Source organism: Tiliqua scincoides, chromosome 1 (assembly GCF_035046505.1).
Source record: "Tiliqua scincoides isolate rTilSci1 chromosome 1, rTilSci1.hap2, whole genome shotgun sequence".
Classification (NCBI taxonomy): domain Eukaryota; kingdom Metazoa; phylum Chordata; class Lepidosauria; order Squamata; family Scincidae; genus Tiliqua; species Tiliqua scincoides.
The window spans coordinates 264,483,410-264,509,075 of NC_089821.1; the positions used below are offsets into that span (position 1 = coordinate 264,483,410).

General features: G+C 45.6%; 1 protein-coding gene across 1 annotated transcript; it reads right to left on the reverse strand.

Moving 5' to 3' along the window:
* Positions 1-126: 126 nt before the first annotated feature.
* Positions 127-22,434, reverse strand: NPAS4 (neuronal PAS domain protein 4). The gene is made up of 10 exons (XM_066623587.1): positions 22,373-22,434; positions 18,516-18,682; positions 15,616-15,776; positions 14,790-14,895; positions 8,202-8,454; positions 7,775-7,884; positions 6,262-6,403; positions 2,896-3,047; positions 2,092-2,652; positions 127-158 (listed from the first exon to the last, which is right to left on the reverse strand). Exons 1-10 carry the CDS (start codon positions 22,432-22,434, stop codon positions 127-129), a joined length of 1,746 nt encoding a protein of 581 aa, XP_066479684.1.
* Positions 22,435-25,666: the final 3,232 nt, after the last annotated feature.

Below are 25,666 nucleotides of genomic sequence, written 5' to 3' on the forward strand. Positions count from 1 at the left end.
GCACAGAAGGCCTTCCCAGCCCCGTTCAGTTGGCATCAGACAACACAACTTGCATTGGGGACACTCAATGTGAGTTCAGTTGAGTGGTCTTGAGAGAGGCCTCTGGCCTGGGGCCCATGCAGGGATTCAGCAGAAGACAGTCTCCTCTGGGAAGGCACCTGCAGGGTGGAAGAAGAAGATACAGAGGTCAGCAGAGAATGGGGGCAAATCTCCCCATTGTTCTGACCCACTCATCACAAAGAAGATGACCAATGCACAAAAGGACATGTTGGCCTGCCATGCAACCTTTCTGATGATTTCAAAGGGTCATAGTGATGCCTCTTCCTTATTGATACATATAAAATTATATAATTATAAATTTATAAATTTATACATATAAATCATGTATTTTACATGTAGAGCAGATATAGAGGATTTTAGAGGGAAGTTTTTTTCCCCCTTTTGCACAGCACCAGAACCAGGGACATCCATTTAAACGGAACAGCAGGAGTGTTGGAACAGACAAAAGAAAATATTTTTTTACCCAATGAGTAATTAACGTGTAGAACAGTTCGCCACGGATATGGTGATGGCACCTGGCCTAGATGTCTTTAAAAGGAAATTAGACAGATTTATGGAGCAAAAGTTCATCACAGTTAACAAGCCACAATGACTATATGTAACCTCCAGGGGTAACTTGTCCCTGAATGTGAGATGCAAGGGAGTAGCAAAAGGATACAGGTACTCCCTGAGGCATCTGGTAGGTCACGTAAGATTCAGGAAACTGGACTAGATGGGTTTTTGGCCTGATCCAGCAGGGCTGTTCTTATGTTCTCTTAAGGGAAAGATGGGGGAAGGGGGAAGGGAAGCTCAATTACTGCATGACTTCACTCAGTAACAGAGGACCTGCATTACATACAAAAGAGAAAGCCTCCAGGTTCAATCTCTAACATTTCTAGGTAGGGCTGGGGAAGAGCCAACTCTGTCTGAAATCCTAGAAACCTGCTGTCAGACAGTGCTGACAATCATGAACTAAATGGACCAACAGAAGGCAGGCTCCTGTGCTGAAAACCCATTGACCTTATGTTGCTTTCTTTACTCTCAAGACGGGCTTGCCTTTGTACTATGCTCCAAGTACCAACTGCAAGAATGTGGATCCAGATTTGTGAGGCAGCCTAAGAACCATAAGAGCATTTCTGTATTTTCCTTTCCAATACACAGTACAACAGAAACATTATATTTTAAATTAGGTTTTGCATTCTCATTATGCTCATCCTGTATAGAGGATAAGAGAACCAGATTACAAGCATTTGAGCAGAAAATGTGCACCCAGAATTCTGCTCCAATCCCATTGATGATGCGTTAACCCTATAAAAGTAGGTGGAGATTGTAGCGTTATAAAGACCACTGTGATAATGCAGAGATTAAGAGATTCTTCCCATCTCAATACACAAAAAGCCTATGAGGACCAAACTAGACCTTTGGCAGGAGATCCAGGTTCTGGGTGTCTACTGGATATCCAACTGCTGACCTCAGTGTCCACTAAATGCTTAGTGGTTCTGATGTTGGACTTAGACCTGAAAGATCCAGGTTCAAATCTCCACTCAGCCACAGAGCTTCCTAGGTGACCATGAGCCAGTCACTAGCCTACTTCACAGGGTTGTTGTGACAAAAAGAGTGAAAGAACCATGTACACTACCCTGAGATCTAGTATAAACACATGAAAAATGTACACTTTTTAAAAAAGTCACCAGGGGAAGGCACACTTTGGAAAGGAGAAGCAGTGCGCAGGATATGGATGGTTAATGAACTCTCTAGCTGCACCTGCCAGTGCCCCCCCACCCACATTCTTCTCCAACAGTTATTTTCAGGTTTCCTGTAGAACCCAGAATTTCTGCAAGATATCCATGTTTGCTTTGAAAATAGAGATATGAAAAAGGATGACAGTTTTTTTTTAATTTGTCCTGCCAAATGTTTCCATTCTCAAAACTAATGGGAAGGAAGAAAATTCATGAACAATGTGGGTAAGGGAAAGACTGATCAGTGACCCCCAGAAAAAAGGATCTATATTTCAGATCCCTCTTTCTGTACGGAGGCTCAACCTAACCTTACCTTGCTGAAGTGTAGGATGGAAACTCCCATCCCATTGGGATTCAGGCACATGGAAATCAGAAGAACTCAAAGACTGCCTGAAGAGGCACTGGTCAAGGTAAGGAGTTCCATCTGATTGGGGTATCTGGAGCAGAGAAAGCTGCAACTCAGAGTTGGCCATATTAAAAGTCTCTGGTGATCCCAGCTCACAGGTTGGCAGGTTCAAGATGTCATTATCTAGGAGGTTATTTAAGATGCCAGAGATGATTTCTTCGTCCATGGGGAGTCCCTCAGGGACATTTAGAGTTCTACTTGTCCCCCAGCCTAGTCTAGGCCCCAGGTTGGTATCCTCAGCAGGCCGTCCAGACTGCAGTGAGATGCTGGGAGTCCCTTGGGGTATTTCCTTTGTGTACTGGGAGAAGATTTCAGCCAGGGAGTAGATTTGTTCAGCCAGCATGCTGAAGCCTTTTCTGTCAGGGTCAGAACTTGTGCCCATTGCTGGGAACATTTCTGTGGATGGTGTTTCTTCAGATAATGGAGAAAAGTCCACAGAAGGGCTGCTATCTGAGCAGAATGCACTTTCTGGGGAACAGAGAGCATAAGGGCTCAGGGAGGGCAGCCTGTTGACACTGTCCGGGCAGGGGAGATTCTTGTGCCCACCAGCAGGGAATAAGGGAATTCCAATTGGTTGGGGGGACTGCCATGTGGGTACATCTGCATCAGCTCCCACTTTAGGAAAGCTGGTGGGAAGGTGGGAAGCAGCAGGGGACACCTGCTCTTCATAAGTATCAAGAAGTGAGCAGAGATTGTTAAGTGTATCGTCACTGAACATCACTGGCTCTTGAGGGAAAAGACTGGCTTCTTTTGGCTGTATCTGATGTTCTGTTTCTTGAGCATAGTGGCTTAGAGTTGGGGTAGTTGGAGAAGCTGCTCTGTGCTGTGTCTCATCACTCTGGATATACAAAGCTTCTTCCTCACTGTGAGGGAGGCAAAAAGTGTGAATTAGAACAAGTATTGGAAGTCATACCAATAGGAGTGATACTGATAGTCAAACCACATTTGTCACTCCCATCCCAGCACAGCATAATTAAAGTCTGAGGGCACAAATTGTACTACAAGCCTCAGCATGCCCTTGGAATGTTTTTATGACCCCAGCAGTAGATCTCTTGATGAAACATGAAAGTTAATGGTGCTGCCATTTTGCCCTTTTAGGACATCATAACTAACGGTCTGGGCCACAACATACCCAAAATGCAGCCAAGATACAGTGTACAGTTTATTTTTTGTCCATAAAAATATACCTCTTGTCCAATTTTCTCCCCAGTGACACTGACAACTGCACATTTGATGAAAAAGCTACCCTGGCTAGATTTTCAATGAAGCTGGACTTTTTGTCTTTTGCACTCCAAGTGACCCTGAGAGATACTAAATTTGTCACTTAACAACTCTACCATCAATGATTAATCACAAGAAACAGTAATGTTTGCAATTCAGGAACTCTAATCTGCAATTCTAAGCCTCAGGTCTTTGCAAAGACCTAAGAAGTGCTTTAAAAACCATTGAAAGGGCCAGATTCATTTCTGTAAGGTCTCTAGCAGATAGTCTTAAAATAGATACAATCTACATTTCTAACAAGTGTAAGGGAGTCCCTCTAATTGAGCCATTGAACAAGGCAAACCAGAGCTTCTTTGGGCAGTGTTGCTCTGTGGAGTCCATTGGGCCCCAACTTGTGAATTTCAGAGCAGAGAACTTTTTCGTGAAGATAGTCCAAAAAAGATGAATTTTGGGTGTTTGTTTCAGAAAGACAGTCTCTGCATAAATCTGAGGTAGTCTTGTTTATTGAGTGGCAATAGTGCTTGGTAGCTTAAAAAAATGTTATGTTCTCTCATGTGTGCATGTAAACAGGAGGAATCTGCCTAGTTTGTACAAGAAACAGCTGACATTTTATTCTTTTCCACATGAAGGTCTTCTCAGGGTCAAGCAGTGCTTAACCAGGAAAACACAGAAAACTTGTCCCTGGGGTGGTTTTATAACCCCCCAATTTTTTTTTCTGATATGAAATTGGATCACTCCCAAAGTTAACATTTTGGCTAAGCCTTTGGTAAAGTCCACAAATGTTGACTTTGGGTGTAATTTTCCCACTCTATTTCATATCAGAAAAAAAAAAATTGGGGGGTTATGAAACCACCCCAGGGTCAGGAGTTGTCTGTTTTCCTGGTGCAGTTTGAAGGTTAACGGCATTTTTGCAGAAGATGCGAAGACTGGTTTTTAAACTAGCCTCTCTTGTGAGCTTTGTTAACATGGGACAGAAAGCAGAAGAATGTCATTTATAAAACTACTGTACATTCCAGCCCATGTGGGTTTTACTTTCAAATTGCAGCCTTAACCCATTTCTTCCCAGCCCACAGGTGTACACACTTAGTCCCTGTGGCTTATATGCAACATTGGGCAGAAATAGCTTAGAGGAGGAGAAGAGATTAAGCATCATTTGTGAAAATAGTTTTACACTGGTTTAAATATCAGAATTTCACCCAGAGGACTCTGAGAATTATAGTTCTGTGAGAAAGAGGTTCTTAGAGGCCTCTAGGGGCCATCATCACTTTCCCTGCACAGAATTACAGTTCCAAAGATTTTGTAAGGCAAACTAGTTAGACTGGTTTTGATCTGTAGTACATGCAAGTCCAAAGAATGTGGATTAACTTGCACTGCTGTCTTTCCAGGGCCAGATCAGCTGTGTGCAGAGTAGGAGAGAAATATTTGTCCCTGAGAGCATGTATGGAAGGAGGAGCCAAATAAGGAGGGCAGTGGAGCTACATGTTGCCTCAGGCAGCCCAATGGCTTCAGCCAGCCCTGGGCAGCAAATTGGTAGAGGAAGCCCACCTCAGTCTGCCCACATGCTTCCACTTCTCCACATGTTCTTCACCTGTTCCACCCCCCATTTCCAATCCAGGGAGTAAGAGGAGCAGAGGCTGACACATCGCCAAGTAAGGGGGGAGGCGCTACATTTGGCATGCCATCTCAGGCACCAGATGGACTGGGGCTGGGGCTGACATGAACAAATACGTGCACTCCCCCCCCCCCAACTCTCTCCCACATCTCTCTCTTGTTCTGTTGATATTGGCATTATTGCCCATTGGTAAAAATAGATCCTTGCACTAGGCTCAGCACTGAACAGGACCAAAACAACGGTTCTTATAGAGGGTTGACACTATGTTGTGGCATTAGAAGCATCAGTTCTGGTTTCATTTCTTCCTGGGATAATACTTCACAAGAGAACAGGCATGCCTTTTCTGTGCAAGATCTGAGGAGCATTGGCTTGTCAGGTCACAACTGGCTGGGTTTATGTTACTCAGTGAAGCCAATTTCACTCATATTCCCTTGGTCCATCATCCATCCGATGTCCGCCACCAGCACATCTGGTCCAGTTTATTACAGCAGGTAGGAGGGGTGGCACGTAACAGGACCAGAAACAGGTGAGTGAAAGTGTAGCCATCTCTTCTCCTGCTGCATTGGAAATTTAAGGCCAGGTAATAGTTTCCAGATTGTCAGTCTTGAAATCCCACCTTACCTGCCCAGTAACTGAACTGACTCCATGCCTTCTGCTAGGCATTCCCAACTTTCAAGTGCAGGCAAGTACTGTGGGGCATGGCCATGCTCCAAGGGGGTGTGTCTGAGGGTGGAGCCTGGCATGCAACTTGAGGTACTATTGTCCTCCTTGAAGCCACTGCTTCTGCCATCCTTTTCCACCTCACCTACCCAACCAAGAGAGGTAGGGAGTAGAACGGTGGGAGAGGAGTGGGAGACGCTGCATTTTCCACTCTCCTCTGCTCTGAACACTTCCTGCATTCTGTGGAGCAGGACAGGTAGAGGGGAAGGAAACCTAATAGTGGTGGCATGTGTGTGTGGGGGGGGGGGGGGAAGGTGGCAGCAAGAGATAAACAGGCACCAACTGGTTCCTCCCCAGGTGTATGTATCTACCAGGCTCAAGTTTCAATCCTATACACGCTTTTCTGGGAGTAAGCCCTATTAATCACAATGGGTCTTCTGAGTAGGCACGCATAGGCTTCTGCTGTCAGACTATGGCAGATGCGTTATGGCAGATGAAGCCTCTTGCGTTTTGTAGTTTTTCCAAAATACTGGCAAGTGTCTCAGGCATCAACAGCACAGGGATGACCAAGAATAGGGCTGTACCTGAGTATGTGGTTGATGCAGGTGACCAGATCTCCTCCCTTTCCACTCTCCTTCAATGCAATAATTTGCACCCAGGCCCAACTCAGGTCCTTGCAGAGCACACGGACTACTGCCTGCTGATTGTGTTGCCCAGCACCACATACTGAAATTGCAAGCATGAGAAAGAATTAGAGCAGCCTTCAGTGGTCCCACAGTTACATCTCCCCAGAGTGGACAGTGAACAGAAATCTGCTTTACATTCAGAGAGCCCCAAAGTCCATCCAGCCTTGCAATGCTTCCAAAACATGCTCATTCTTAGAATCTAGCCTCCTTTGTCTTTGACAGGCTCCTTGGATTAGCACTACACAGGGTGCAGAGGAGTTGGGAAACCCACTGAACAGGCAATCACCAGCTCACTCTTGCAGTCATCAGTTTCCATCCTAAGGGAATCCTGGACTTCTGGAGTTTAAAATGATGGCAAGTGGGGTCAGGAAGGGTACCCAAGCTTTACTGCAGATTTTGGGGTGCAGATATTCCCTCCTGTTGTCTACCAAGGCTTTTGCGCTTAAAAGTTATCCCCTCAGTGGGTTGTGCTCTGAAGAACCACATGATGGTAGCTGTGGGATCTAAACCATCAGAATAGCTCTGAGTCAAAGTTCTGGCAGGTTTTTCCCCCTTTTCCCTCTTTTTCGGGAAGACGTGGTTTGCAAGCAGGACTTGTGTTACAGGCAAACCATATTTCTTTAGCTCTTGCAGAAAATCTCATAAGCAGGCCAGTTCAGACATGCAGAGGAGCCTCTAGTGTATGCTACTCAGATCCAGCAAGGCTGTGGCAGCTGTGCCCACCTTTTCTAAATCCCAAGCAAAGAAGCCCATCTACTACAACATGACAACCAGGGAGGGACTTGACAACTGGACCAGAAATGGCAACAAAGGGGCAAGCAGCAGCCCTGATCTCTAAACTACATCAAATGTAGTTTATAGAGCATTGAGATCTGAAGACAGTGAGGCAGAGCTGATGCTCGTGAAAGAGCAAATGGAGTTTCCATATCCAGCTCCAAAAATGAAACTTTTATTGGTATCAAAAGAAGTTTCCCTCCTGGGGTTAATAAGAGTTTACCTGGGGTGGGGGGGGAGGGATGATTTTCATTAGGACCATAGCACAGTAGGGAAGGGTTAAACACCCACTCTCCATGGTCCTGAACTCTCTTGAACACAAACCCTTTGGCTACTATTTAACATTGAAAAAACTAATTCAAACGGTCAAATTATTCATTACTCATAATGTGTAGTTCAGCCTGCCACTATGGTAGATGAGAAGTATTATGCAAGCCGTAGAAGAGCTAGGATGACTCAACAGCCTCAGCACAGTGCTATCATAGCATGAGCTATCTCCTGCGGGAGGAGAAGAGGTGGATGGAACCTCTCTGTCTCTCAATGGGTCCTCCACTGGCTGGCACAGTTGTGTGATCATGTCTGTATTTTTTGATATAATGAAGTATGTTTCTCCCCCTGATCCAAGCACAACACTCACCCAGGGTCCTGTGCAGCTCAGAACCTCTGCCAATATCCTCAGGATGCAGGAAACTGTACCAAGACTGACCAATCAATTCTGCCTTCTGATAACCAAGATAATAAGTGACACTGGGGGAAAACACACATAAAGAAGTCAATCCCAGCCTTCAGAAACCTCTATCTTGGAGTGGAAAACAGCTGGGCAACAACTGCATATTTATGGTGAGAAAAGCCAATGTACAGATTAGGGTTACCAACCTTTTCCTCCTCTTTGCTCCTGTGCCATTAACAGAAGTGGGATCTCCAAGAATGAGTAGGTGAAACATTTCACCTGCTAACATTTGCAGATCAAACTGCTGTTAAAGACATAGGAGCAGTCCAAGCTACTCTTCATCAGTTGACAGCCCTATGCCCCTTAGACTATGCATACATCAAATTTCTTTTACCTTTCAGTAACTTCCACAATCTTCATATCCAAGGTGTGCTGACTCTGGAATGAGGAATTCGGGGAAGTATCACCCCTGTCTTCAGCAAGGTGTCCAACAGGTGTACAGAAGGCAATGAAAGTCAATGCAGGATTGGTGGAAGTCAATTCTGTGTTGAGCATTCGAAATCTGCCCCTCACGGCCATAATACGGTTCCTTCCATATCTTGCCCGAAAGGTTCTCAAGGTGCGCATCTCAGTGATAAATTCTATTTCTGCAGCAATTTTAAAAATTAGAAATGTTTGTAACTCAGTGACAGATTGAAGACTGAAGGGAGTCCAAATGAGATAGTAACTTCAGGGCCTTCTCAGAGGTGAAAGCCTTTCTCTTTTGCCAAACAGGTGTACTTCCAAACTATATGTAAATCATTCAGATTCCTGCTCTCTTTTAAACTTCTTGGGTAGCCATAAAATGTGTGTATTTGGTCAGGTTTAAATGAACATAAGAACAGCCCCACTGGATCAGGCCATAGGCCCATCTAGTCCAGCTTCCTGTATCTCACAGCGGCCCACCAAATGCCCCAGGGAGCACACCAGATAACAAGAAACCTCATCCTGGTGCCCTCCCTTGCATCTGGCATTCTGACATAACCCATTTCTAAAATCAGGAGGTTGCGCATACACATCATGGCTTGTACCCCATAATGGATTTTTCCTCCAGAAACTTGTCCAATCCCCTTTTAAAGGCATCTAGGCTAGATGCTAGCACCACATCCTGTGGCAAGGAGTTCCACAGACCGACCACGCGCTGAGTAAAGAAATATTTTCTTTTGTCTGTCCTAACCCGCCCAACACTCAATTTTAGTGGATGTCCCCTGGTTCTGGTATTATGTGAGAGTGTAAAGAGCATCTCCCTATCCACTCTGTCCATCCCCTGCATAATTTTGTATGTCTCAGTCATGTCCCCCCTCAGGCGTCTCTTTTCTAGGCTGAAGAGGCCCAAACGCCATAGCCTTTCCTCATAAGGAAGGTGCCCCATCCCCATAATCATCTTAGTTGCTCTCTTTTGCACCTTTTCCATTTCCACTATGTCTTTTTTGAGATGCGGCGACCAGAACTGGACACAATACTCCAGGTGTGGCCTTACCATCGATTTGTACAACGGCATTATAATACTAGCCGTTTTGTTCTCAATACCCTTCCTAATGATCCCAAGCATAGAATTGGCCTTCTTCACTGCTGCCACACATTGGGTCGATACTTTCATCGACCTGTCCACCACCACCCCAAGATCTCTCTCCTGATCTGTCACAGACAGCTCAGAACCCATCAGCCTATATCTAAAGTTTTGATTTTTTGCCCCAATGTGCATGACTTTACACTTACTGACATTGAAGCGCATCTGCCGTTTTGCTGCCCATTCTGCCAGTCTGGAGAGATCCTTCTGGAGCTCCTCACAATCACTTCTGGTCTTCACCACTCGGAAAAGTTTGGTGTCATCTGCAAACTTAGCCACTTCACTGTTCAACCCTGTCTCCAGGTCATTTATGAAGAGGTTGAAAAGCACTGGTCCCAGGACAGATCCTTGGGGCACACCGCTTTTCACCTCTCTCCATTGTGAAAATTGCCCATTGACACCCACTCTCTGCTTCCTGGCCTCCAACCAGTTCTCAATCCACGAGAGGACCTGTCCTCTAATTCCCTGACTGTGGAGTTTTTTCAGTAGCCTTTGGTGAGGGACCGTGTCAAACACCTTCTGAAAGTCCAGATATATAATGTCCACGGGTTCTCCCACATCCACATGCCTGTTGACCTTTTCAAAGAATTCTATAAGGTTCGTGAGGCAAGACTTACCCTTACAGAAGCCATGCTGACTCTCCCTCAGCAAGGCCTGTTCGTCTATGTGTTTTGAGATCCTATCTTTGATATCTTTGATCTTTGAGGCATTCCACCATCTTACCCGGTATGGATGTTAGGCTGACCAGCCTATAGTTTCCTGGGTCCCCCCTCTTTCCCTTTTTAAAAATAGGCGTGACATTTGCTATCCTCCAATCTTCTGGCACTGTGGCCGTTTTGAGGGACAAGTTGCATACCTTAGTCAAGAGATCTGCAACTTCATTCTTCAATTCCTTAATAACTCTTGGGTGGATGCCATCAGGGCCCGGTGACTTATTGCTCTTTAATTTATCAATGAAGTCTGAAACATCTTCTCTTTTAACCTCTATCTGACTTAACTCCTCGGTCAGGAGGGGCCGTTCGGGCAGCGGTATCTGCCCGTGGTCTTCTGCCGTGAAGACAGATGCAAAGAACTCATTTAATTTCTCTGCCATCTCTAAGTCTCCTTTTATCTCCCCTTTCCCTCCCTCACCATCCAGAGGGCCAACCGCTTCTTTGGCGAGTTTCCTGCTTCTAACATATTTGAAGAAGCTTTTATTATTCCCCTTAATGTTGCTGGCCATGCGTTCCTCATAGTCTCGCTTGGCCTCCCGTATCACCTTCTTACATTTCTTTTGCCAAAGTTTATGTTCCTTTTTACTCTCCTCATTAGGGCAAGACTTCCATTTACGGAAGGAAGCTTCCTTGCCCTTCACAGCCTCTCTAACTTGGCTGGTTAGCCATGCGGGCACCCTCCTGGATTTAGTGGAACCCTTCTTTCTTTGCAGTATACACCTCTGCTGGGCCTCTATTACTGTTGTTTTAAGCAGCCTCCATGCACTCTGGAGAGATTGGACTCTTTTTACCCTCCCTTTCAACCTCCTTCTAACCAGCCTCCTCATTTGGAGGAAGTCTGCCCGTCGGAAGTCAAGGGTTTTTGTTAGAGATTTGCCTGGCATTCTTCCCCCAACGTGCACGTCAAAACGGATTGCAGCATGATCACTGTTCCCCAATGGCTCAGTAACGTTTACATCTCTAACCAGGTCCTGCATACCGCACAATATTAAATCTAGAGTCACCTGTCCTCTGGTGGGCTCCGTGACTAGCTGCTCTAAGCCACAGTCATTTAGCACGTCAAGAAATCCGGTTTCCTTATCGTGACCAGAACACAAATTGACCCAGTCAATATGAGGATAATTGAAGTCCCCCATGATTACAACCCTGTCCCTCCTTGTCACCTCCCTGATCTGTTTCCTCATTTCAAGGTCCCCATCCAATTTCTGGTCTGGAGGACGATAGCACGCCCCCAGTATTACATCGCTGCACAAGCCTGGTAATTTAACCCACAGAGATTCTACGGTGGAGTCGGACCCACCTTCAATCTCTACTTTGCTGGATTCTATCCCTTCCTTAACATAAACGGCCACCCCACCTCCAACACGCCCCTCCTGTAGAGTTTATAGCCCAGGATTGCGGTATCCCACTGATTCTCCGCATTCCACCAGGTTTCCGTTATGCCCACTATGTCAATGTTTTCCCTTGTCACCAGACATTCCAGTTCTCCCACCTTTGCTCGTAGACTTTGGGCATTCGCATAAAAGCATTTGTACACGGAATGCCCTAGGATGGGCTGCTTATTCGCTCCTTTGTCCCCGCATCCTCTCACTGTGCCAAACCGTCTATCACATCCCATCACGCTACCTTTCCCAATTTCTTCTCCTACTCTGCCTTTGTCTTGTTGTTCTCTAACCTCCCCATCCTCATCCCATGGGGATGAGGAGTCCCGAACCAGATGCCCCTCGGCTCCTGTCGGCCTTCCCCCAGGGATCAGTTTAAAAGCTGCTCTGCCACCTTTTTAATGTTATGCGCCAGCAGTCTTGTTCCATTCTGGTTCAAGTGGAGCCTGTCCCTCTTGTACAGGCCCCATGTCCCAAAACGTTCCCCAGTGCCTAACGAATCTAAACCCCTCCTCCCTACACCACCATCTCATCCACGCATTGAGACCCCTGATCTCCGCCTGCCTAGCTGGCCCTGTGCGTGGAACCGGTAGCACTTCAGAGAACGCTACCTTTGAGGTCCTGGCTTTCAGCTTCCTGCCTAAAAGCCTAAATTTGGCCTCCAGGACCTCCCAGCTACACTTGCCCACGTCGTTGGTGCCAACATGCACCACAGCCTCTACCTCCTCCCCAGCACTGTCTACTAGCCTGTCTAGACGAGAAGTGATGTCCGCAACCTTCGCACCAGGCAGGCAAGTCACCATGTGGTCCTCACATCCGTCGCAAACCCCCCTCTCTATGTTTCTAATAATCGAATCCCCCACTACAAGAAGCCCCCGACCCCCCTCCCGCTGAGGAGTATCCTGAGTGCGTTCGGATATGGGCCCAAATGGTAACCTGACTCTCCACCATGGGTTCCCCAATCTAGAAATTTCCAAACCTGTAACAGGTTGAGACTAATTATTCACTTGGGTTCCATTCCAAGCACTCACTTGGATTAAAAAAAACAATGCACTATAGCATATCAATTTAAAAAACAAAGTTTCTTTGCTCCAGTGATTGAAAAACAGCCTTGCTGACCTTTTGACTCTAAGATAAGAGTCATTAAGAAGACAATCCATCAGCACTTCACTCAGCCCCTCCCTTCACCAATACAAACTGATCACCTTTCTTTCTGGGGGAAGGGAGGGGTCTGCAGGAGAGAGAAGGATTGATGGATTGTCAGCCAGCTGCCCCCCCTCTCTCTCTCATTAAGGAGGCTATTGTTAAAGGACTGTTCAGTTTTTAAAACTGATTTTAAAGGGATGCATTTTTCCCCTTCTCCAGGGATCAGCACATTTTTTCTCATTTGCAAGGGCCATTTGAGTTGAGTCAAACCTGTGTACAAAAAATCCATGTATAAATAGGCTGGACCTGTACTCTCTTAGCTTTCTTGTTCAGGGTTGCCAGCTTTTTTTGATCTGGCCCTTGTTGCTGTGCCTTTTAAATGTGCTATGCAGTTAGCAGGCCAGCTTCCTCTAGTTCCCTAACCTCTTCCCTCTCCCACCAATAATCTGAATTTTGGCAGGAAAAAATGGTTGCATTCAAATTTTTGACTGAGATAGTGCTTTCAGAATGGCATCCTTGCTTACAGCAAAGCTTGAAGCTGAAGAAAAGTTTTAAGTTACTATAACTTAATTTTTCTAAAGGAAGCTGGAAGCTATTTGAAGCAGAGGATTAACACCTTATGAACTGGAATTTTGGCTATGCTTAAGAGGAAAAAACTGCTGCAAAGTATTTCCTGCATCTTTTGATGGTTTTGCTTTTTCTAGTTTCACTAATTTTCCTCTGAATTGCAAAAAGCAGTCTGGAATGAGCAACTGTAACTGGGGGAAAATGGGTTAGACCAGTGGTTTCCAAACGTTTTTGACTGGCTGCTCCCTTGACCTAATGGGCCATTTGCTGCAGCTCCCCATTAGGGCTACAATCCCATACATTGTACAGGGTGGTAGGTTTTTCACAAGGATTCTGCGGCTCTCCTGGCTGGTTTCCACAGTTCCCCAGGGAGCCATAGCTCACAGTTTGGGAACCACTGGGTTAGACAATCCCTTTCTCCATTTGATCTCTATTCAAGGTCTTTCTGAAAATCATGTATCATTTGAGAATCATGTATTATTTGGTCTGGATAATTAGTAAGAAAAAAAAAAATTCTTCATCCTGTTAATTGAAATCATGGACATGTCCTTGCCAAACTCCTATACATTTGAAGCTGCAGTTCTATGCAAACTTACTTAGGAATAAAGTCCCACTGAATTTAAATGTGTTTCCAAGAAAAAACAGACAAGATCAGACTACTTGGCACACTGATTTCAAGGGGGGAGTTAATTTTCAGTGCAGTAATGAGTAAATTTGGTAAATTCTGTTTCTCGTGTTTGTGTCACCACCTCCTAAATCTAAAGGAGGAAGAAGCAATGGGCTTCTCATCAGTTTAATAAGAGTTTTGGATAATGGTCCCTTCATACAATAACCACAATTTGTGGGGGGGGGGATGGGACCACTGTCTTCAGTGTGCTTCAGTTCATCATGCCAAATCAAACGTGTGGCTGCACTGCAAGGGACTGCATTCAACCTATGGCACTGCATGCACCTGACCACTAAAGCTGAAGTAGGTGCTTATCTCCTATGACTGCAACAGCCTGCAACAGGCTGTGACTGCAACAGGCTTCTATACCTACGAAGTATAGGTCTGCTTCATGCAACCTATATATTTAAGGTTGCAACATAAAATGTTTAACTTGCACACCTAAGCATGTAAAGTAGAACCATGGCATTTACTTAGAAGAGTTACTTCTGCTCCCATCAACACAACCTTGATGATTGGACTTCAAAAGAAATACTTGGAGAAATGATCACAGATCTCTCACACCATGTCTGTCTGAGCCCTCGAATTCATTAAAGGGTGGACAGTGTGCTCCAATACAGATAACATATTCTGGCCACAGAAGTTGGGTGTTCCGTCCCAAGTCTTGTGATTGTTTTTAAAGGCATTGTTCAGGACTCCCTGCTCAAAATCAGAGCTTGCTGCTGCATTTGATTATTCTTTTTATGCAACCCTATTTCTTCTGCCTGCGATGATGTAGTCCCACATTTGCAATGACCAAGTACCCCTGGTAGTACGAGGGGTAGCTACCTCGCAGCTACCCCTCGTAACTACCCCTGGTAGTAACAGACCTTTTTCCCCAGTCCCTTCCTGTCCTTACCAGTGCCTGGATACTGCTGGGCAAAGCAGAGCTTCTCTTGAATGTCCTTGCTTGCTGTGCTAGTCAAGAGGTCAAAAATGGAGTCACCATGAGCCAGGAGTTCTACCTGAAAGAAGAGTGCAAGAAGACATCTATTGACTGTGAATGATGTAGCGCTATCTCTTCCACACCACTGATGCAAGAGGATGGCTGACCACCTCCTCCATCATACAGCTATACAAATAGAACAGCTCTAGGATTCTCTCATAGTTGGACCCTCTGACCACTCAGAAGATATGTAATCTTGGAAACTGTGAGTAAAGTATTTATCGCAAACCATAACCAGCCTCTGCTCCTGTGCATGTTAATTGATAGTACCAGCCTAGCTGGGTGGTGGATTTTACCACAGGAAAAAGGTCCTGCCACTGATTGCTCCGCTTCTCCCTCCCCTTTTCCAACAGGGATCAAGATGCCACAACTCCTACACAACCTATGTACTGCTACTTCTGATTTTAAGGGGATCCCTTGAGTTGGGGTTCCCTATTAATCTGGGGAGGGAGGTTTCCCAAGACAGGCTCCATCCATGTGGGCTCTAAACTTTGGATGATGGCAGTGAAAACTCCTTTTCCTAGTTCATTCACTGTTACACACTTAAGAGCACAAGCCTATGCTTTGCCTACTCAGCAGTAAGTCCCACTGTCTTCAACGGGACTTACTCTCAGGAAAGTTGGCATATTATTGCAGCCAAAGAGAGGGTAAAGTGGAGAGCAAGGAGGTGGGTATTGGTCATTAACCACTAGGCATGGCACACATCTTACCCTCTGTCTCCCCTCATGCCTGTGCTTACCACAGAGAAACCAAGATAGTGTGACACATTCTCCGAGATGTAGGCCAGTCTGCCAGTTGCAGTGAGAGCCAGGATGAACCCTGGGAGGGAAAGCAGGAGTTCTGGATCTATCACTGGTGCAGTACCAAGAGTAGGGTCTGCTCCCATCATATCCTGTGTCCCTGAGAAGAGAGCAGTGCATTGGTTCAGTTTAGAGAGCAAGAACTACTTGCTAGTTAAGGCTAAATGACTTGGTGCCATTGGTGCTAGTAAGCCCTGCATCACTCTGAATAACTGCACAGAGAGAGAGAGAGAGAAAGCCCTGATCCTGGTTGAAAGAGCTCACAATCTACACTTTACACAGCAAACACAATAGCCACGTATATACCACTGTTACACTAAGCATCCCTGCAGCAGAGCACAAAGTGTCAGTGTTGGCAACAATCACAATGCTTTCCCAATGGGGCTGCACCCACATCCACTCAACTGCTCTCAGTGTGACGGGCAATTGTTTGACCTCTCACATGAGCTGTGGGACAAGGGCTTCCTCCACTGCTTGCTGTTTCACATCTGTGATGCAGCAGTGGCAGCAAAGGAAGGCCTTTTGTAGGCCTTGAGCTATTACAAGACCTTCATTCATTCATATAAATTCCATCTCTAATATATTCATTTATGTACATTTATTCAAATTTGAAATGTAAATTAATTCTTTTTTTTTTCCTGGCCCCCAACACAGTGTCAGAGAGATGATTTTGCCCTCCTACCAAAAAGTATGGACACCCCTGGTCTAAATTAAATTGTGCACCTTTGCGAAAGGAAGCCTTTCCTGTGTATCTCTGTTGCCCATTCTGAACCCTAGGAACAGGGCAGACTCCCCCAGCTAAATTCAACTCAGGCAGCACCATCTCTTCCCAACTTGCTATTTAGTCAGTTTCACTAATCAAGGAAATCCAGCAAAATCCCTCTCCCTGCAGTCAGTTGCAGTGGGGTTCATTTAGGTCTTGGTTTTCTGCCAAGTGAGCTTCATCCACCTTTCATCTTACAGATTAGAGGAGAACATCTTTCACACAATACATTGTGCCAAGCAGAACATGCCCACCTTGGAAAGCAATTATGGAAGACTGATATCAAGGTCACTACTTCTTTCACTTTGCAATGTGATCGAACAACATGGCAATTAAAAAAAAAATCAGCAAAGGGCATGCTGGCTCTTCCCTCAGGAGGAAAATTTAGAAAACCGAAAAGGGAAGACAGGAAAATTTCCTCAGGTGAAAGACACCTTGGGGAGGTGAGACCATGATTGATAATGCGCTGGGACTGAGATAGCCAGCTGTTGCACTCAGCACAGTTGTTCTTCACTGCCTCTTCCATGCTCCCTTTAAAGAGAAACACAGGGACACCAAGATGTGATGTGAGAGATCAGCATCTCAGGAGGTTTTAAAAAACGTAATAGCTGCCATAGGAAGCAGGAAGATTTGGATTGGGGCCATAGTGCTTGCTGGGTGGTTTGATCCCTTCACCTGTGTTGTTTTCCTGTTAGGGCTAGAATCCTATACACACTGCTGGGAAGTAAGCCCCTCAACTCCGTAAGGAATTCTATGTGAGATGGTAAGTACTGAATTAGATGAAACACTCTTCATTGGAATAGTCTCTGGAATATTCCCAGGGCAATGCTTACAGTATGTGATAAAGTAGCTTTACTGAAGTTAAGCATACCTGGGTCTGGCTAGATCACATGCACACCCCTATCTAGGCCACCTTGAGCCCTGTGGTAAGAAGGTGGGATGTGCCTGTGTCACCAACACTGAGCAAGATGGACCAGTGATCTGACTCTGTGTAAGGCAGCTTCCTATGCTCATCACATATGAGCAGTCTGGCTCTGTCTGTTGAGAATTCTGAGGGCTCCTCCAGACTACTCGTATGTGATGAGAGGAAGCTGAAGGAGAGCATAATCAAACAGACAGAAGGAAGCATCTCTGGCTGGATCCATTGTTGATCTCCTCTTATCTCTCTCCTTAGCTGCCAATTTTCCCTAGGAGGTGGAGGAGTCGGGAAAACTAGCCTCTATGAAGACAGGTAAACAGAGATGAACAACTATTTAGCCAGCAGCTGTTGCATACTTCAGTGATGACTATTTTCCTTTCTGGTTTTCTCTGCCTGTTCTTCAGGGAACCTTCAGAATCTTCAGCAGGCAGAAGATTCTTGACAGAAGATTCTTGATGGGCTGCTCTTGATGGTGTGTATAGCCTGGGCAACAAACCAGTGGTGAATTCTCAGCCCTCGGCCTTATGAAATGCATTGGCAATGGCCTGAGATCTCATGACTTGTGAAGAGCACTCAAAACAAATAGTCTGCCCTAAAAATAAACCAACCTCTTCATACATAGGGGTTTCATTACCACTGCTGCTTTTCTGATACATCCTGAGAAACTGAGGCTGGTTAGGAACAATAGCTATGGCTCACTGGTTGAGCACTTGCTTTGCATGCAGAAGGCTCTGGGTTCAATGCCTTCTGTCTGTATTTTAAAAGGTAGCACCTGTCCCCTGCCACAGCAGTGGCCACTAGGGAGACACTCAAACCCTCATCTCCTCCACACTGCCTCTTTTATTCCTTCTTCTAACACAAGGAAGAGAATGGAACCTCTCTTCACTCACTATGCTAAGCCAGGGAGCAACAAGGCCCTGGTCTTCACCAGGATAGGGTTGACCTTCAGAAAAAGACAGGAAAGACAATATGGAGAGTGGGGGGGGGGGTTGTTGGGTGCAAGTGCGAGGTCAGGGGAGGGGGGAGAAGCAGAAGCAGCCCTTCCACACCCTCATTATCTGCCTGAGCATTTGCCTTTGGAAAAATCTAACAACAGTGTGACTGTCTGTAAAGCTGATGTTAACTGAAGCAGCTGTATCAACATGTTTGGTTTTTACCTGGCAGAAATAGCTGAGTCTGTCTTATGTGGAAGCAAACCAAAGCCATGGTGTGTAGATAGGAGAGGCGCTCCTTCTCCTGCTTGGAAATGGGCAGCAGGGAACGGAGAATCTGCAGCTCAGCATTGATCTGATCTCGACGAGCCTTGGAAGCACTTTTAGTTGACCTGCATGAGTCAAGAGTTCAGAGAGATGAGTCAACCAGCTTGCTGGTCACAGCTCCACTCTCACAAAAGATTTGCCCTGGCACCACCACCAAACTATAGTCACAGTCAAAATTGTTTGTTGTATTAGCTAATAGCCATCACAATGAAATAAAATAGATATAAGTCCAGGTGTACATCAAAATACAAACAATGATGGAATAAAATCAAAATCAGATACAAGGCACCTGTTGTTGGCATCCTTCAGTCTCGAAAGACTATGGTGTCACGCTCTGAATGGTGGTTCTGGAACAGAGTGTCCTCTCCAGTGCGCGAAGCCTGGGTAAAGTAGGTATGGAGGATAGGCTGTTACCCATGCAGCAAATCCCCCCTCTCCACGTCGCTGAAATGGTCCAATGGAAAGGCAGAGGCCAATACGGTTGGTTCCAGCGGCGTTGCAGGAGTTGCCAGAACATGACTGTGTTCAGCCATGAACTGCCTCAGGGACTCCGGCTCCGGATTTTGCCTCGAGGTTGACTCCTGAAGCCTTTTCCATAACTGGATGTAGCCACAAGGCAGTGGAGGTTTGGGATCAGAGTTTTCCTTCTCTCAGATGAGCTGCCTTCCCAGGCTAATGAGTCCCATCTACCCGGTGGCTGTTTAGTCGCTTTTTACGACAAGTACAGCCAAACTGAGGGCCTATTCTTATCCCCAGCCCCCAGGCACCTACACCCATCATATTAAGGAATCTCCTTTACAGTCTACCGCTATTTCCCCCAGGTAGTTGGCACGAATAGTTCTAGCAGCTTTAGCAAACAACGCTACACTATAAGTGACTGATGGGTCACAGTCAGAAAGTAACCAGCACAGCTTCATTTGTAGATTCTCCCCTTGTAAGGTAGCCAAAATAGGCTCCAGAAATCTTTCCCTAGGATTTTGATAGAGCTGGCAGAAAAGCAGGTAATGTGCAATATCCTCAATCTGTCCTGCTCCACAAATACCAAACTATAGAGCCGCCTTCAATTTTCACACAGCGGTTTGTCTTGAGGGGCAGCCCTCTGTTTGGAGTGTAAGGTGATTTATCCTGAAAATGACTCATTTTCTAACAACCTTAGTGGGTCTGTTTTTATAACATGGCAAGATGGCATTTCTTGTCATGAGCTGACTTTCACAAGACTGCTTCATTAGATCAGAAGTGAGGGGGGGGCTAGTCTTTCCCGCCTCAAAGTAGCTTGCTATTGGCCCCAATGCGGCCCTGGTCTTCACCAGGATAGGGCTGACCTTCAGAAAAAGACAGGAAAGACAATATGGAGGACCGGGGGGGGGGAGGGGAGGTTGTTGGGTGTGAGTGCAGTACTGAATTAGGAGGAAATTCCCAATCTAATTTCCTCCTCCATTTTGACTTGGTAAGTACTTGTGACACAATTTCACCTCAGTTTCATATGGGCATTTTCATTTTCCTTTGTTAAACTGCCACAGGAAGGGGATGAGCAGAGTTGGGATTAGGACCAGGCTGTGGTAGGCATGGAAGAGGAGGGTATTAATCCTTTTCCCTTCAGCAGTCTGATTCCAGATCAGGGAACCAATGGCTGCTATTTGCTACTGGAGGTTAGTTTCCAGCAGAGGCAAGTATTGGTCTGAGCAATTCGTTTTAATTGATACAAATGTGTACCTTACAAATGTGTAATGAAATCCTCTGCGCTCTGGACCACGTTTCCAATTAAGAACATAAGAACAGCCCCACTGGATCAGGCCATAGGCCCATCTAGTCCAGCCTCCTGTATCTCACAGCGGCCCACCAAATGCCCCAGGGAGCACACCAGATAACAAGAGACCTCATCCTGGTACCCTCCCTTGCATCTGGCATTCTGACATAGCCCATTTCTAAAATCAGGAGGTTGCGCATCACATCATGGCTTGTAACCCATAATTGACTTTTCCTCCAGAAACTTGTCCAATCCCCTTTTAAAGGCGTCTAGGCCAGACGCCAGCATCACATCCTGTGGCAAGGAGTTCCACAGACCGACCACGCGCTGAGTAAAGAAATATGTTCTTTTGTCTGTCCTAACCCACCCAACACTCAATTTTAGTGGATGTCCCCTGGGGCTGGTATTATGTGAGAGTGTAAAGAGCATCTCCCTATCCACTCTGTCCATCCCCTGCATACTTTTGTATGTCTCAATCATGTCCCCCCTCAAGCATCTCTTTTCTAGGCTGAAGAGGCCCAAACGCCGTAGCCTTTCCTCATAAGGAAGGTGCCCCAGCCCCGTAATCATCTTAGTCGCTCTCTTTTGCACCTTCTCCATTTCCACTATGTCTTTTTTGAGATGCGGCGACCAGAACTGGACACAATACTCCAGGTGTGGCCTTACCATCGATTTGTACAACGGCATTATAATATTAGCCGTTTTGTTCTCAATATCCTTCCTAATGATCCCAAGCATAGAATTGGCCTTCTTCACTGCCGCCGCACATTGGGTCGACACTTTCATCAATTCTAGTCAAAAGTAAGTCCCATTGGATTTGGTTGGCTTACTCACAGTACATAAGATTGCAGCCAAAATCTTTTTATTCACTCTATTTTATCCCACCTTTGTTCTGTACTGCTAGGTGGAAAATATGTGGTTCTTCATACTTTTGTTCTCGCAGTGGCCCTAGGGGGCTAGGGAGAAGTTTCCAGAAGATAATGTTTAAACAGATGTCCTAGATTTGAAATATTTGCTGTTGTCGAGCATGTTGCACCAAACCCATGCATGCCAACCACTGGTTAGTATGCTTTCCATGTGATTGGGCCTATTCACATGGTAAGCATCTTTCAAATGCTGCACTCCTCTGTGGAGCACTGTTACCCAAAGAGTTTCCTCAAAAGCATCTTCATGCAGTCCCTTGGCTAGAATTGTTCCTTAGACTGGAAATCCTATATTCTGCTCAACCATGATGAACTTATTAGGAGGCCTTGAATAAACCATTTTCTGTCAGCTTCAGTGTCCTCGTATATAAAACGGGAATATTAATGATCTCCCTCAAATTGCTGTGTACCGTTTGAATGATCAGGATTTTGAAATGCTTGGCACGCTCCATGTGGCTTAGACATGGTTTGTTACAATCCTTAGTCACAGACTTAACAATGCAAGCCTATGCATGGTTACTCAGAAGTAAGTCTCACTGTGTTCCATGGGGGTTACTCTCAAGTATTTGTGCACAGGATTGAGGCCTCTGTACACCTGATTTTCATAAAGTAACAAAAGGACACCTGTTCTTTTGAGAGTGACCTTCCTTGCCTTTGAAAAACGCTGTTCCAACTTAAGAGTTTTGAGCAATGCAAAAACCAATAGGTCTGACTCAAATACAGGTCATTTGCATTGCCTGGTCTCTGCAAGAACAAGATGGCAACAGAGCTTAGTGTGTCTCACAGGTGGCTGTATTTTGAATTGAGCAAGAGCTAGCAATGGTGGCTTGCCGAGGGATTCGCTCCCACACAAGCCAAGACCCAGGCAAAGGGCACTTTAAACCTTCCTGAGGATGAAAAGCAATGGATGTTTTGGTAGAACTCTCTCCTTATGCACCTCAGGTGCCAAATCCCATTCATGGGGGGTCCTGGCTGGAGCATGGGAATGAGCAGCTGAGGTGCTTAAAGGGAGAATTCTGTCAGCAAGGTCAAATTTGAAGAGCCCTTTGCCAGGCTTTTAGCTCAGACAGGAGAAAGCAGCTAACCGGGGGAGGTGCCTGGTATTGTGGATTGTGCTCAAGGCCTGCTGTGAAGCTCTCTGGACCATGGTTGTCTGCCTTCCTGCTCTTCCTTCCGCACAGGGTGTGAAAGGAACAACCAGAAATGCCCTCCTGCTGCCTTGTGATGATTGCATGTTACATTGAATCAGAAATCAAGGCAGCCTGGCCTCTGTGTTTGTGCAAGACAGCACATTCTTCTCTCTATTATATCTGTTTGTTTATCCCACTGTATAAAGAATAGAAGGCAGCAGCTGGTCAACCTAAAATTCCAGGGAAGGGCATCAGGGCAAAACAAGACCAAACTAAGTATGGTGGTGACCTTTGGGACAGGGCTGTGTGAAAGAAGGAGGGGATTTGGGCACGTAGGGTGAGAAAAGCTGCATGATCTGCTGTGACACTCTCCTTGGCACAACTATTAAAAGCACAGGGACCATTCTTGTCCTTTAACATAAGAAAAGTCCAGAAAGGTCTATCCCTCATCTTGCTTTTTATAGTATACTGTACTTTCACAAGCAGGACTTGCAGGCCATAGTCCCTCCTGTTGTTGCTTTCTTCCAGCAATTGGCATTCAAAGATACACCAACTCTGCTTCTGGAGGTTCTAGCTAATGACGCATGTGATCACCCTAAATTCAACTGGGGAGCAGCTCAGGGCTAGGGCCAAGTTGACCTTTTGCCTTTAGAAAGCAGCTACTTTTATCTAAGGAACCTCTGGTCTGATCTGTTGTTTTTGCATGATTTTCTCTTTGCAAGGAAACCCCTGGAAGACGGTAGAAAGAGGCGATCAATAAAGAACAGACAGCAACAAAAGAGCTCTGGAGGGAGAAAGAGTGGCTAGTCTGTAGAGGATTTGGTTCAGCCAGAAATGGACCATTCAACATGAAAATTCAATATGCACCATGGTATTGTATGCAATGGTTACTATGACAACTACTGTGCAGCCATGAGGTATTCATCTGTGCAAGGGGCTGGGAGCCGGGTGACAGAGAGTCAGCATTCCCATCTCATGAATCTGGGAACCTAACATGGTTAGAAGAACTACTGAGGCAGAAGAAGCATCGCTTTCGTTTAAAAGGGTGGCACAAGGAAATGGGAAGCCCGCAGCCCAACTGTGCATAAGCCAAAGTGTGGTTTTGCTCCACTGCAATCAAGTACATAATTGGGCCAGATTGTTAGAACTATGTATTAAATGTATTTTTTTAGAACATTCCTTCCTATAAGGAGCTTGGGATAGTGCACATGGATCTCATTCCCATGCTCCACCCCATTCCCACACTGACCTAGTAACAACCCTGTGAGGTAGGCTACATAAGAACAGCTTGGCTGGATCAGGCCAAGGGCCCATCTAGTCCAGCTTCCTGTGTCTCACAGTGGCTCACCAGATGCCTCTGGGAGCACTGAAGACAACAAGATACCCTGTTGCTGCTCCCTTGCCTCTGGCATTCAAAGATAGGCTACCTCTAAAACCTGGAGGTTGCATGTAGTTATCATGGCTTGTAACCTGTGATGGATTTTTCCTCTATAAATGTGTCCAGTTCCCTTTTACAGGTATCTAGGCCTTCAGGTGCCATCACTACATCTTGTGGCAGAGATTAATTTATTAATTAACAGATTAATTACTCACTGGGTTAAGAATTATTTTCTATTGTGTTCTGTCTCTTCTGCCACTCAGTTTTAGTGAATGTCCCCTGGTTCTCGTGTTGTGCTAGAGGGAAAACAACTTCCCTCTATCTAACCTATCTAGGTTAGGTGAGAATTTGAACCCTGTACTTCCATGCCTAGTTCGATACCCTAACCACTATACCATATTACTTCTCTATGATTCCACAGTATCTAACCACTAACCACTATACCATATTACTTCTCTATGATTCCACAGTATCTTATCTAGTATATTTTAGGAGCTTTTACAGGCAATCAGTGATGATGCAGCAAAACCCAAGCCCCAAATACTACCTACCCATCTCGCTTTCTTCCCCTGAGGGTATTCCCTATAATGGTCACTAGGAGGCTGTCCAACCACATGTATTTGACATAGCAGAGAGCATACCAGTCACAGAGCAGGATCCTGAGAATGCTGGTTGGCTCAGAAGTGAATCCTTTCCATGTGACATAGGGCCCTATCCTAAAGTCCCCCAGCGCCAGTGTGAAGCCCCATTGTGGGGCTCAGAGCTTTCCCCAAGGGGGGTGAAAGTTCCCTTCCCCCAAGGAGACCTTCGCTGCTTCCCAATGCCCGCTGGATGCAGTGATAGCCACTTTGGTGCCACTGCTCCAGCGGGCACCAGGAAGCTCAGGATTGGGCTATTACTCTCTGATAAGTTTAAGTTACTCTCTTAAGTTTAGGTGGCAGCCTGATGCTCTACCTTAAGATGCAGAGTTGGGGAGGGGAGGGGGGTGTTTGTAGTAATATCCCCCAAAATGTAATAAGCAGTTGTCTCCTATGCATTCAGATGCTGCATGACTGAAATAGGTGCTTTCACAAAGGAATTTGTAAGAATATGGTGACATGACACTTTTTCTATACTTTGGAAGACATGAATGGAATTTACTGTTGTACAGTGTACAACTATACATTGAAGTAGTCCATTGAGCAGTTTCCCCTGAGGAAGAATACAGGTGGGACCTCAGTATCCACTGATTTGACTCACCACTGATACCAAAGTCCACCTTTATATGCCTTAAGAAAATCAATAAAATCCAATTGCCTACCTTCGCACTGTTAAATAATTATAATTTCATTCATTCATGAATGTGGTATTGTGTCCGTACCAATGCATTCTGGGGTGACAATAGAGGAGTAAGAAACATGGAAGCGGGTCTTTAAAGCTATTTTTCCACTGATTTGGTATCCACTTATTTTTTTTATGCACGGGGTGGGGGGGGGGTGGGAGGTTCCGAAATGGAACTCCTGTGATAGCGAGGCATGGCCTGTATTTACATTCATGATGCACAGGGACATGGTTTTGCTGCTTTGTGCATATGGTGCCTTTGGTACCGTTGCTGTTGCATGTACGTGCCTTTCCAGGGATGTTGCATTGGTCATGTGAAAACAGCAGATTTCTAACTCACCTCTCTATTACTAACTCCACCCTGGAACAAGCCTAGTGTATAGAACAAGCACAATGTACCTGCAGACTGACTTTTACAGAGGAATCTTATGCATGTCTACTCAGAAGTAAGTCATAGTCAACTCAATGGAACTTAGGCTGCAAACCTCACTTTCCTAGGAGTAAGTCCCATTAAACACAATAGGACTTACTTCTGAGTAGACCTGGTTAGG